A 14,355-nucleotide genomic window follows, 5' to 3' on the forward strand; every position below is an offset into this window, starting at 1 on the left:
GGTCCATTCGTTGCAGCGAGTGCAGTAGTGGGTGAGGGTTCTACCACTACACTTCCCTAATTCCAATATCCTTTTTTAATCTGTCTCTTGAAATGTTTTTTAATATTGTTGTTTTGGGTTGTACGGAAGGCTAAGAAGCCTTTTGCATCCTGGTTGATTTGGCGGGTGGTCAAAGTCATTTCTTGAGAGCGCCCAGATTAGGGGTTTGATGAGGTCCTGTTGGTATGGGTTGCAACCCTTCATACTTCAGCTCCTGGGAGTCCTTCAGCATCCTAAGAGGATCGCTGGGCTTCGTGAGGAAGACAGACTTACAAGGCAGAGTAATCGTCTAAGTCAACTTCCTTACCAGGTACCTATATATTTTGGTTTTGTTATATTGATAACTGTCAAAAACTCTAAGCATATACGCTGTAAAATTAATTAACTCTGGTCTCTACCCACCGCCTTGGGTGTGAATCAGCTATTATATATTCACCGGCTAAGTTAAATATTTAAAAATTATATTTTAATTATAAAATAAATTTTTGAATATACTTACCCGGTGAATATATAAATTAAAGGCCCTCCCTTCCTCCCCAATAGAGACGCAGCGGGACGAGAAGAATTGAAGGCTTGTTTACATGCATGTGTGGTATCTGGCCGATAGTTGGCGCTGGTGGGCACACCCGCAACCTTCATAGCGATCGGTCGCGAGTTTTTGTGTGTGTTTTCTGTCGAGCTGCTGAGCAGCAGCTATTATATATTCACCGGGTAAGTATATTCAAAAATTTATTTTATAATTAAAATATCATTTTACAATGACAGTCATAAGAGATTATTGACTACTTTTGTTTTTCCAGGAAACTGTTGTTCATTTATGCAAGTTTTTTGAACTGAGTAGTGAAAAGGCAGAGGATGGCTGGAAAGATCCGCAACAGCATCGTAACATATGCGTTGTTTTAGGCTGCATTGCTGAGAAGCTCGCGGGTCCAGCTTCGATAGCCCTCCTAACCCACAATACGTTGCAGTACTTGGTTGCTCAACTAGTGAGTAAAGTAATTCCTACTGTATGGAACAATTATTGCAGTCATTCAATATTAATTGGTTGCTCAACTAGTGCGTAAAGTAATTCTTACTGTATGGAACAATTGTAGCCATTTGCTATTACTATATTTTTCATTATAATATCAAAGAAGTTCCTCAACTTAAAAACATTCAGATACAAACACACATCCTACTGAAATCATAAGTTTCAGATATTGTATTAAAATTTTGTAATAAATTACTGTAATAAAACAGTATTATATAAGTTAATGCAATAAGCAAGACGACATTTTTAATATGAAACGGGACTATTCATTGACTTTTGCAGCTGAAAATCGTAGGTATTGAACAAAATTTGACTTACAGACAGCTTCTTATTACCTATTAAGTTAGTACGTTGAGGACTTTCTGTACAGTACTTTGCAGTGAAGAAAAAGTCTTTTGTTTCCTTTAAATTCCATAAAAGAATTTTTTTTTTTTATAGATATAAAAAATTAAAATATTTTACTTTTTCAGAATGAAGATAACCATCCATGTGTCGTTTTGTTTGCTTTAATTGCACTAGAGAAGTTCGCCCAAACAAGTGAAAACAAAACGAGTATCAGCCAATGCTTAGGTTCTGGAATCAGCAATCCTTTGAGGAAACTTGAGGGTTGGATGGACCATACTGATTATGTCCATTGTCAAGTTGGATTTTGTGCGCAATGGTGCTTAGATAATTTATGTAAGTTGAACATCATTTCAGTTATTCTTACCAGCAGCTCACTTGGCTTCCTTGCCAAAGCCTCTGTTTTCTAACCTCTAATGTTGAAGAATTTTCTCTCCCTCGGAATGTGTTATTGTCTCGGCAATATCATGTGGTGCGCTATGATAAACAATATTGGTGATGCCTTTTATTTGTTGTTGTGCTTGTTCCACATTAATATTTTGACCTCAGTGCAGCGCAATTCTTATGAAGGCAACTATCCCTATTTCCTCCAATGATGAATTGGTAGGTGGTTATGAGACCCTTATCAACAGAATCCCTGGCCGAACCCATTCTGCTTATATCCCTATGTTATATGCTAACTGCTGCTATTGATTTGCCAATCGGTATTGATTTATCATTTGCCGATCGGAATGGTTTCTCAATGCATTATAGAATCTAATCCTTGCTCACAGGCTTCATTTTCTCAGTTTGGTCCAGTATCTTTTATTGCAGAGCCTTTGCCTTACCTTCATCCAGATTCATTCTATGTGCAATCAGATCCTGAGATGAAGTACGATTCAGACACTCTGATCCATTAATCATTCCTTCCACTTCTGGCCCATGCATAAATGAATGACGTTTTTGTGTAATGATTAATAATGTTTATTGTATAACATCTCAAATGCTAAGCACTTTTGATATTCAGTGTTCAGAGAAAGTTATCTGAAGAGGCAAGCGAAAGATTGCTTCATGAAATGACTGGCTAGGCCCTCGCAACTATTAATTTAAGGTTGGTCACAAGCAATCGTAATAATATTTTTAAAAGCACTAGAATGTTTGGCCCTTCTTTTGTGATGACTAATGATGTCAATGTATTAGTGGTAAAAGGGCATGAGGAAATTAGATTCAATCTTGAAAGATTCCATGGTATTAAAAGTACTGTACTGCTTTTACTGGTAATTTCCATTGGAAATTGTGTTTGAAAAAAAGTCTTTGTAACAGTTCAGAGGTGTACAAGGTCAGTATTTGCCAAATACTAAATGAAGGACTGGTTTTCATATATGCAAAGATTGCTGGGCATTAGGTCCCATAGCAGATGATGACCTAGTTTAATTTGTTCTTTGTGATTATGATTGGTAGCTTAGTATTAGTTATAGACTAGCTTAAGAGTTGGTTATTTTTCTTCTCCTCATGGGAATTGTAAGAACAGAGTTCAGCTCATTGGGCTGGTTAATACAGTATCTCCCTTTTAAACACAATAACTAAAGGCTTTTTGCGACATGCTTTTGGCCAATATGTCAACACTTTTTATTTTTTTTCTCTCCTTAATCTGTTTACTTCAGTCTCTTTCCTTATGACTTCCCAGATCCTTCAAGCAGATCTTTTAAAGCTTCACCTGGCCGCTATCAGATTTATTACATTAATGTTAGAGAAGAGATTTTGTTAGACTATTTGATATATAAATTGAGTAATTCAGAGTTTCTATGTATTAAGTCCATTAATTTGACTGAAAACCATTGTTTTTTTTTTATTTGTTATTTGTTGTCTTCACAACCTCAGCACCATATATTTATATTTATAATAATGATTTGATAGTGATAAATATTAAACTGAATATACTGTATATGTCATGTAGAAATTACAGTATTATAACATATTCAAACATACAAATTGTGTTTTTTTATTTGTGTGTTGTACTATTTATGAAGTAAGACTGATGTAATGAAAAAATTGTGCTGAGAATTTTATTGTTCTCTCTATTAATTTATTTTGATATGAAAGTTAGAATTTTATGGACTGGTCATCTGGAAAATAAGTCCCCTTGTAGTTGTAGATTAAATGAAAATTACATTAAAGATTGTAAGATCTGTATTAATTTAGTAAAGGAAAAGTACAATTTTCAACTGTGTACACTAAACTATTTTATATTTTCAGTTATATGTGAAGGCCGTCCCTATTCGTATGAAAATGTTGACACTAGCCACCTGAATGCTATGCTTAATAGTAATGATGTTAGTGAATATCTTAAGATTTCTCCAGATGGGCTTCAAGTAAGTGCTACCAAATTTTTTTTTGGTATTTTGTGTTGACCGGTATACTGTTTTTTTATATTGGCTTACAAACCATGACTTGTATTTTATTAGACACTGGATATTTTATATTAAGTCATTGTAATAAATTTAACAGGCTCGATGTGATGCTTCATCGTTTGAAAGTGTTCGCTGCACATTCCAAGTGGACTCTGGTATATGGTATTATGAAGCTACCATTATCACTGCAGGTGTAATGCAGATTGGTTGGGCTACAAAAGACAGTAAATTTTTGAATCATGTAAGTAAAAACTTATAAACATAAGTAGTTGAAAGTTTGCAGTCAGATTAAAATTGAAGCGAAGTGATTTTTCAAAAATTGTTAGTTGCCTTCATTTTATGTACTGTACAGCAATATTTCTAAGATGTCTTCTAAATGTCATGAAGTGAATTGTATAAAAGTTGTGAATTGGGTAATTCTATAAAATACTGTACATGACTTCATCCTGTATAATAAGTGTAACAGCTATTCGTAGTCAGTGACTCTGGCACAATAAATTTTCATATTTTGGGTGTATTATAAAATGTTCAAGTTGATATCAATTAACTGCATGCTGGTTATCTCAATTTTATGACATTCATATAAGAAACCACTAAAGCAGTTGTAGTTGCCACCACAACTACACGTTATGTTTCCAGTGCTGTTTACATGAAAGCAGTGTTGCCAAATATTTTTAATCAAATTTTGGTAGAGAAAATTTCCTGTAATATTTCTTGAATTCCTCCTGTAACCTAAACATTTTCACCCAAAATTAATTATTGATCAAAGAAGTCTAGAAATTCCTCTAGGTGGAATACTTTTGCTACTGTATGTTTGACTTTAGGTCTGGTTTCTATTTTGCTAACTTGGTAGCAACAGCAAGGTGTTTTTTTCAGTGTCATATTCAGCAACTGTCTGTATGTAGTACTGTATTTCGGAACTCAGGCAACAGTCATTATCAAGATACAGTATTGCTTTATCACAAAATATGAGAAAATAGATAAATTCTGCATAAACAACAAATACGTCATAATGTCGTCTGCATGTTTGCTCGTAGAAGGGAGTTGGCGAGTCATCAGCTGATTACCAAAATAAACTAACAATTTGCTGTTGTACTTCATTAAATGAAGTGCAATATAAAAAAAATATTTATTACATATGAATGATAATTGTAGGTTTATATTTTATGTCTGGGGAGTGTGAGTGCTTGTATGTCATTAGTTGGGTGCTAGAGGGTTTTCAAACTTCCCTATACAACTTTTTCTTAGTGTTGAGACGCATGGTGATTTTTTTGGGGCATTTTTCATGAAAAAAGGTGCGTCTTATGACATGGGAAATACGGTATTTGGCTAAACTCCTTGTCTCATTTTATGTCATATGTTAAGGTACATATTAGGTCATGTAGGATAGATTGTTGGCCAAAGGGACGAAGGAATTTGTAGGATGATTATTTTATGCCAGAAATAATGCAAAAAAATGACAAGGTTTTTGATGCAGAATATCAATAGAATACATTTTCATTAGAAGTTGTTCCTGATAAGTTATGAACTTGGACTCCCACATGTCTCACTTAATGCCATATGATTTTTCAAGATAAAGAGGTATCTTCAATTGCTTTTTTAGATTGGAAATGAGAAGTCAATGTACAGTATACCAAAATTTCTCAGCTATATATCTTCGGTGACAGTTTATCAAGGTGAGCCAAAATGTCAAAATTTCTATGCCTCTTCAAAGAGAAATTTCTTTGGGAGCAAATACCCAAGTGAGTTACTCGGTGTTAATATTCATAAGATTTTTCAAATAGATATATTTATATATGTCCTTTACTTGCAGGAGGGTTATGGTATTGGGGATGATGAATTTTCGGTTGCGTATGATGGTTGTCGTCAATTGTTTTGGCACAATGCCCAGAGTGAAAGTCATGTCCATCCAAGCTGGAAACCAGGTGATGTGTTGGGCTCTCTGCTAGACTTGACCAATGCAGAAGTCATATTCTATCTGAATGGTGATCCTTTACCACCTCTCACACAAGTATTTAGGAATGCCACGTAAGTTAAGGCTTCATTAAAAGCTCTTCCTTTTAATATACGATATATGTTTGTTCCTACATAAAATACAAACCTTCGTCATTTAAATGGGTGTACTCAAGGAATTCTTGGAAATCTGTTGACATTGTATGATTGCCAGCATACCTGTGGAAAAATGTGAGAAAACCAGCCAGTTTTCTTTCTTAAGAAGGGCTACAGCCTAGCATTTTCCAACTCCTCACCAAGCCCCTAGACTATCTCCCAAACAGGTACTACAATGTAGGCCGCTACCTGAGCCCAAAAATAATTCCTCCTTTAAAAGGCGGGGTATAGCAGCTCCCTTTCGGCGCTGAGAATGTCCTTCGAGCAGAAGGGGCAGAGGTTCCCATTAGGAATGCATGTCTTGTATTGTACTCCATGTCGTAGAAAGATATGTCACTCTCTTTTGTTCTATTGTTTATTGCCAAGACCCCAAATCCATCAAATAATGGTAATAAATTTCACTTCATCTCAGCAATCAAGGAGGTAACTGATGATCCAGACAGTCTGATACATATACTTTATCACGTAAGAACAGTTAGTCGTTACCTTAAAAGAACTGCTTCCTTATATCTGTCCATCCTTATCATGTTTGTAAGCACAATTTGCATGAAGTCATACTTAAACATATAAATATTTAGGAGAAGCACCACCTGGTGTTGCCACGACCTTACCGTTCTGCACGAAATAGTCAATTGCTCAAATCCTTAGAGCTGGTGTTTGGAAAAGACAAAACACTTAAACTACACATCACTCAAATGACTGCACCCACAGATCGCTGTGTACTTTCCCTTTGGGCCCAGTAGTGACCACAACAAATAGTCTGGGACTTATACCTTAGCAGAACAGCTAACTCTGTCACAATCATCAGTTGTTTTCTACATAGTGTGTATGAGAGTTGAGTGAATTATTTCTTCGCTTCCAAACATCCCTTCCTTGGGAGAATCAACATAGCAGACCACTAATGCAGGTAAGAATATCTCTGACTATTTCTGAAGTTTGATCATACTAATCTTCAAAAAATGGTTCATACATTTCCACAAACTACTTGAGGCCGTGACTCGGTCACTCATATTTAGTTGTGAGGCTGACATCTCGACCTTCGTCTCTTACTAGCTGGTTGAGATTGTCCTTATTATCCTTTGGATAAAGGATGCAGCAAGTGCTCCATCTTCCACTGAGAATTCCTCCCTCCTAAGGAAGACTGCTCTTTAAATTATGATGGTTTGTATTTTGCTTGTATTTCGGCGAGATGATATCGCGACGCGACCAGAGAACTTACTGGAGGTCGAGACCTGAGCAAGCATGCTCTCTGACCCGGGGTTAGCCTCAGGGCGCGTATCACTCCGACTGAGGTTATCCCTCATAGAAAACGGGTATAGGGTAAACTACACAAAACTCTGGTTGGATGGGAGGAGATCCCAGATACTCCTAAGAAAGTAGTTCGAGGTAAGTACTGTTAGGAAAAATACAAATTACTTAAAATTTGTGATTTTTAAAGGTTTTAAAGGTCGCTCATGAATGGCAGAGGCAAGGGACAGTGACATTGCCCTAGCAATCAGGACAATGCCCTAGAGACTGACCATATATTATATGATCAGCACCCAAGTCTCCTCTCCACCCAAGCTAGGACCAGGGAGGGCCAGGCAGTGGCTGCTGATGACTCAGCAGATAGACCTATAGGCTCCCCCAAACCCCCCAACCTTAGCTCACAAGGATGATAAGGTTGCTGACACTAATGGCACTAATGAGTCTGAGCGGGACTCGAACCCCTGACTGGGAAACACCAGGCAGAGACGTTACCAATCAGGCCACAGCCAAACATAAATGGAGTAAACCCTTTTAAATTACTCTGGTTTGTATAGTTACAAATTATTTTTCATTTAAATTTTCCTCTTATTTTTGAAGTTAGTAGTAACCATTTTTGAAGGATTTTAATTTTTCTTATTTAATATGTGTCTATTAATATGGAATAATATTAGTTATAAACTTTTAAAGAAAACATTCTATCACCACAGAATAATGTGCCTCTACCTCCATTTAAAAAAGTGAAGAAAGCTAAAATAAATGTAGAATATCAATAAAATATACTATAAAATTAGAGGAAAGACAGCTTAGTGATCTTGTTGGAAAGAAAGGAATAAAATCACATAAATTGAATGTAGACTTATTGATGAAGTGAGAAACAAAATAGTGACCCAGATCTATAGTTTATGTTTTCAAGATTTACGTTGTGAAGAATTTTGTTACGTAAAGTTAGTCCTGTAGTGTTGTAAAAAAAAAAAACATGGTTTTGATGACTGGTAGAATGATAGTCTTCATACTAAGGACCTAATCATGAAGTGAAAGTAGGACCTTGAACCAAAAATGAGTTTTTGATTAAAAGTCACTATGTAAGTGAATGGAATATGTTTTTTTATTAAATATATATCTTGAAGAGTAAGGGAAGTTTGTTCAGCCTTTTAATTTGTAAACGTAGAATTGTTGGGAAGATCTTCATTGAATTTGCAATAGAAAAACTGGTATACTTCGTATAGTAGAATTGCAGTACAGTATAGGGAAAAATGAAGTGAATTTCAGATTCACTCTATTAAAGAAGGCAATCATTCCCACAGAGAAACTAAATGAAGGCATCAGCAATAAAGAGAAGGCCGTAAATAATACATGGAAGATGCTTTTGCTCCTATGTAAACTGGGGTTAATGCTATAGTGTATGATTAGATTTACCATGTCAGGACCCCCCCCTTTTTTTTTTTTTTTTTGCCATGATCATTGTTTCATAAAATAAAGTTGTCTATTTTCCACATTGCTTGTAAATTATGACTGGAAAATGACAAGGGTATTGCTTGGTTATGTTAATGGTGAAGCTGATTGATTGAAGCATTAGCTAGCTAACTAAATCACAAACTAATATTATGAAAGCAGTATTAAAAGTTTGTTTCTTTCAGATAAACAATTAATCTTCACAAATAACCTTTATTTAAAAGGAAGTAAAGCTTTTAGCACATTAATTAATTATAAGACAGTATTACAAATGATGGGCAATAAAAACAATTTTATGGGTTTTAGTCTATTTATATAAATCAACTTGGAGAAATTCAAAAATATTTAACCAAAATTAATATAATGCAATTTAAGAGATTAAGAGAAAAATCGTAGGTAAATTAGAAAAAAAAGACAAACATGATTGCCCAAAAATAATGAAAAATTATCAAATTGGAATAGCACAACAAAATCAAAAGTTAACACACACTAAAAAATACTTAGGTGACAATTCAATGTTACTGATAACAAAGAATTTGTATTTGTTAAAGATTGTGCAGCCATTTTTAAGGACTGTACTGTACAATCAAGGTGTATGTAGTTATTGTTATCAATTTGATAGTAAACCTCTTTAGTAAGTAGTTACATATGACTTTAATTACTGTTATCAATTTGATTGTAAACCTCTTTAGTAAGTAGTTACATATGACTTTAATTACTGTTATCAATTTGATAGTAAACCTCTTTAGTAAATAGTTACATATGACTTTAATTACTGTTATCAATTTGATAGTAAACCTCTTTAGTAAGTAGTTACATATGACTTTAATTACTGTTATCAATTTGATTGTAAACCTCTTAGTAAGTAGTTACATATGACTTGAATTACTGTATACAGTAGTTAACTAGAGAGAGAACATATCTACACAAAGAGGATAAGGAGTAATACTCAAGAATTCATTTCAAGCCTTTTGTTAATAAGAAAAATTATTTACAGAAGGTACAAAGTTATAATGTATAACTCCATTTTGCAGATGCGGATTTTTTGCGGCTGCCAGCTTCATGTCATTTCAGCAGTGCGAATTCAACTTTGGTCGCAAAGCCTTCGTATATCCTCCCAAGGATGTTCCTTTCCAGAGTTTCAATGACCATGCATATCTTAAGGAAAAAGACAAAATTATCCTTCCAAGGTAAGGACTTTCTTCAAATTTCTTCGCATGATAATGTATCAGCTGAACTATATATTGTGCTTACATTGTAGGTTTAGTACTAAAAAGATTTTTCACTATATCTGGATGATAGTCTTGCTTTGGTTAGGTAGGGATTTTTATGTAGGCTACAAGATATAAGGATTTTCAACTTTTCAGGATTTAAATACTTTTGTACCTGAGGGCTTAACAGTTATTATTATTATTATTACTTACTAACCTACAACCTTAGTTGTAAAAGCAGGATGCTATAAGCCCAAGGGCTCCAACAAGGAAAATAGCCCAGTGAGGAAAGGAGATAAGAATAGACTACAAGAGAAATTTAGGAGCAATAATAATATTAAAATAAATCTTTCATATATAAACTCTACAAAATTGAAAATAACAAGACGATAAAAACTTCAAAATAACAAGAGGAAGAGAACCCATATAGAATAGTGTGCCCGAGTGTACCCTCAAGCAAAAGATATCTGATCCAAGACAGTGGAAGACCATGGTACAGAGGCTATGGCAATACCCAAGACTAGAGAACAATGGTTTGATTCTGGAGTGTCCTCCTAGAAGAGCTGCTTACCATAGCTAAAGTGTCTTTTCTACTCTTACCAAGCGAAAAGTAGCCACTGAAAAATTACAGAGCAGTAGTTAACCTCTTGAGAGAAGAAGAATTGTTCGGTAATTTCAGTGTTGTCAAGTGTATGAGGAAAGAAGAGAATGGGTAAAGAATAGGCCAGACTATTCTGTGTGTGTCGGCAAAGATGAAATGAACTGTAACCAGAGAGAGGGATCCAATGTAGTAATGTCTGGCCAGTGAAAGGACTCTAAACTCTCTAGCGGTAGTACAGTATCTCAACGGTTGGCTGGTGCCTTGTTGAACCTACTACCTACAAAACACAATTATAATCTCTACTAGAGGCTAGATTAAATAAAACAATGCAATGTAACTGAAAACCACAATAAAGGTTTTACAAGACTCCTCAATCTATCACTGTTACCCAGTGACTTTTACCATTAAAATAGCCAAATTTAATTAGAGGAATAAACTTGTGTTAAAAAATGATTTATACGGAAATTTTTCTAACCTTACCTAAACTGTATAACAGATTCTGCTACTAGGATTGTAGCTTTGCAAGTAATAATAATAATAATAATAATAATAATAATGTAATGATGTCCTGTCTGTTTAAAATCATTAAACTATTTTTAAGAAATAGAATTAGATATTACTTTTTTGTTATTTACATTGATCAGTTCAAGTTTTTTCTCTAAATCTTAAGACACAAGAGTAGCTACAAAAAACTTAAATTTTTTTCTCATTTCAGACACATCAAATTGCAGAAGTTAAGAGCGATGAGTGTTGAAGAGGGAGCCTGTACTCTGTGCTTTGATGAGCGTGCATCTATCACTCTTTTACCTTGTGGTCACAGGTGAGGGTTTGTATATTTAATGATAATTACAAGGTGTTGAATTCCTGGGGTTAATAATTAGTAATGTAGTTTAATTGCACGAGAAGCTATTTAGATAATTTTAAATCTACATAAGCTAATTGTTAATTATATTTATGGGAAATGAGCTATGTGACTAATGTTGAAAGTAATCGGCTTAAAAAATTCATACTGTATGCAAGATAAACTCGAGGATGAATGATTAAAAATCTATTACACAATGTTCTTTGATAAGAAAATGGTGACTACTGAAAATGTTAATGACTTTTTGAACTCTCTATCATGGGATCCAGCTGTAATATGCCATGGTCAAACTGAGGATGAGCCTGAGATGTACAAGAACCTCATAGTCATCTTCATACAAGTAGTGTTGAATTCTTTTCACATGGCCTTTTCAGTGCTTTGTTTTCAGCATTAGTGATCATAGCAATTTTGATTATTTAGTGCTTTATGATACCTGTCTAAATACAGAAGCTAACTTGATTAAAACTGTTGTAAAATATTACATATTACACTTATCAGAATGAGATTACGTAAAAAAAACTTGAAAGGCGCTAAACAGTAATTGCTTGCTATATCGCAGTTCATCTGTTGCTCCCTCGGTACATCGTGGATTTATAAACTGGTTTTGTCGGCTAATGCAGGTATCCAAAGAATGGCTGGAATTACCTAGTCAGAACTTGCCAAGGAAGCATTCAATAAGTTGATATGCAGGTATTGGCTTGTAAAGATTCCCTAAGGCAGGTTGGTCTGCTTAGATCTTACATCCAACTTTTGCTAGGCAGAAGGGTCATTATGTAATGTAAGATTCCCAACCTTCTCCCCTTCCTCTAGATCAAGCTGACCCCGTTTATGTCAACTGAAAGGCGTGCAGCTCAACTTATCACTTTTACGGCTTTGGAAGTCTAGTATGGAGGCTGTAGCAATGTCAACCCTGCAATCTGCATCCTGGTTGGACCACTTTTCAGGAATGAAGGGGTACTTGGCCTCGAGCGAGGAGACCTTGTAGATTCTGAGAAGAAACGGTTCAAAGCCCTTGCTCTGTCGGGGACAAAAGCTTTAGTTTTTGGTCCATCAGGCAGCCAAGCAGGGGGCCAACTGGATACTAAAGGAGCATGACGTGATGGCCTCCAACTTTTCTAAACAATTGGACAAGAGAGAGGAAACTAAACCTTCAGAATTTGTCTCTCAAAGGACCGTCCCTGTAGGGCCTATGATGGAGAAGTGGAGGAAGTCCAACCAAAACTTAATTTCTCCACCTAGCAGTATCGCAGAGACCTCCCTCTCCTTGGCAAACTTTGGGCCAAAATTCCAGGCCTGAACCTAGGATTGATTTTAGATCTTTAACTTCACGTAGCCCTATGGAGTTTGGTCAGCCCTCTCAACATTAAAGGAGTCAATGCTAAAATCGTAGAGGTAAAGGCTGACGAGGCCCTTGCTCATGCTAGGCCCGGCAATTACCCTATCTAGCCACCACCAGTGTGGGGGGAGGCCTGAGGTGGCAGTTACACTGGATAGAGCAGTGGATCTTCTTCGATTTGGTTACTGCCTACCATTCACCAGGTCTCCTCCCCTCATTCCAACACCAAGGACTCGGTCCTCATATCACCAGAAATTGGAAAACTACCTTGCCTTATGTTCAGATAGAAGTAATCCAAGACTGGGCCCCAGGACTTCTTCAGCCGTCTGTTTCTGGTCGAGAAAGCCTTAAGGGGATGGCAACCCATAATAGACCTGCCAGCACTGAAAGAGTTCATCCACCAGACATGATTTAGGATGGAAATTCCCTAAACAGTAAGACATGCGATAAAGAAAGAATTATTTTATGATCTCACTAATTCTCGTGGACGCTTATTTACAGATCCCCATTAATTGGTCTTCCAGGATGTATCTACGGTTTGTCCTAGGAAGCAGAGTTTTCCGTTTCAGTCCTCTGCTTCAGGGTGTCCATGTTCCCTTAGGTATTCACTTTACTGTTTACGTTTGTTTCAGCAGGGGCTCATGCCAACAGGATATGTCTGATTTGTCATCTGGACAACTGGCTGATACTATCAGAATCAGAGTCCCAAGTTTGTCTATCCCATTTTGTCCCAATCTGGGGATTGTGATGAATGTAGAGAAGTCCAAGCTTTCCCAAAGCAAAGAATGATATACCTGGGCACTGGTTGATCCAACATATGGCCTGGTGACTGCCCATAGAAGCAGCTTCAGTGGCCTCCAACTCAAGGTGCTAAGAGGACCTGCCTGTTTCTCCACGTTTTTCCACTAAAAAGCCTGTCGTCAGTTCAGACAGTGAGTTGTTAATGGGAAGATTTTACAAGCCAGTACCTTCTGCCAAGTAGAATATCCTCTGTCAATCAAGTGTGGGAGGCAGGATAATTATTAACTGGTTAGACAAAAGAGAACTTTCAGATTCACTTATGTGACTTCACGCCATCCAAAGCCAGTGGTACACATTTTGAAGGAAGGAATCTGGAAATGCCAGATAACCTTCACTTGCCACTGCTTACAGGAGTATACCAACAAGACCTTAGATACTTTGAACCTTGATTGTGGGGGCTGCTCAACAGCTCATGCAGTCAGCATAGCACACTTTCAGGACAAGAAGCATCTCATCTAATGTAGTGGTTACAACTTAGACCTAGAATTAAAGTAGAATGACTAGTCTTTCTACTTCTCTTTCTTGCCCTTCCTGTAGGGGTGCAGCAGTTGTGGTTGTTATGAAGTGGACTGGATGAAAGATGCAAGTAAGGTTCTTAACTGAGTAACTTTTCTTCACGGTGACGAATCTTCTCCATCCTCTCGTAACGATGATGAAGATGGTTAAATGTAGGGCAAACCCATTAGTTGCCATAAGCATCTCCCAGTCAAGGCGAGATATGTTCCTCTGTTGACCGAATACTGTACCAGACTATATCTAGTTATGAGCTTACCTAATACCTTTTGCATTCCTGTTTAAGCTGTTCGGTGGTTGCTGGAGTAATCTCCTTTGCTCCCGTACAAGAAAGATGAATCTGATAGATTTTAGTTGGAGGGGGCTTCCTCCCACCAATGTGCGAGTCTCTGAATTAAGTCTCAAAGTTTGTATTCACACA

General features: G+C 36.3%; 1 protein-coding gene across 2 annotated transcripts in view; it reads left to right on the top strand.

Annotated features, from left to right (window-relative positions):
- The window catches only part of LOC137651349 (RING finger and SPRY domain-containing protein 1-like), a 57,241-nt gene that overhangs the window by 30,242 nt on the left and 12,644 nt on the right, over nt 1-14,355 (top strand). For both annotated transcript variants that reach the window (XM_068384644.1, XM_068384645.1), the window contains exons 5-11: nt 840-1,025; nt 1,540-1,747; nt 3,647-3,762; nt 3,899-4,042; nt 5,615-5,829; nt 9,645-9,800; nt 11,138-11,242. In XM_068384644.1, coding sequence (XP_068240745.1) covers nt 840-1,025; nt 1,540-1,747; nt 3,647-3,762; nt 3,899-4,042; nt 5,615-5,829; nt 9,645-9,800; nt 11,138-11,242 — 1,130 coding nt within the window. The remainder of the gene's footprint in view (nt 1-839; nt 1,026-1,539; nt 1,748-3,646; nt 3,763-3,898; nt 4,043-5,614; nt 5,830-9,644; nt 9,801-11,137; nt 11,243-14,355) is intronic.

This window comes from Palaemon carinicauda, chromosome 12 (genome assembly GCF_036898095.1).
Source record: "Palaemon carinicauda isolate YSFRI2023 chromosome 12, ASM3689809v2, whole genome shotgun sequence".
NCBI lineage: Eukaryota > Metazoa > Arthropoda > Malacostraca > Decapoda > Palaemonidae > Palaemon > Palaemon carinicauda.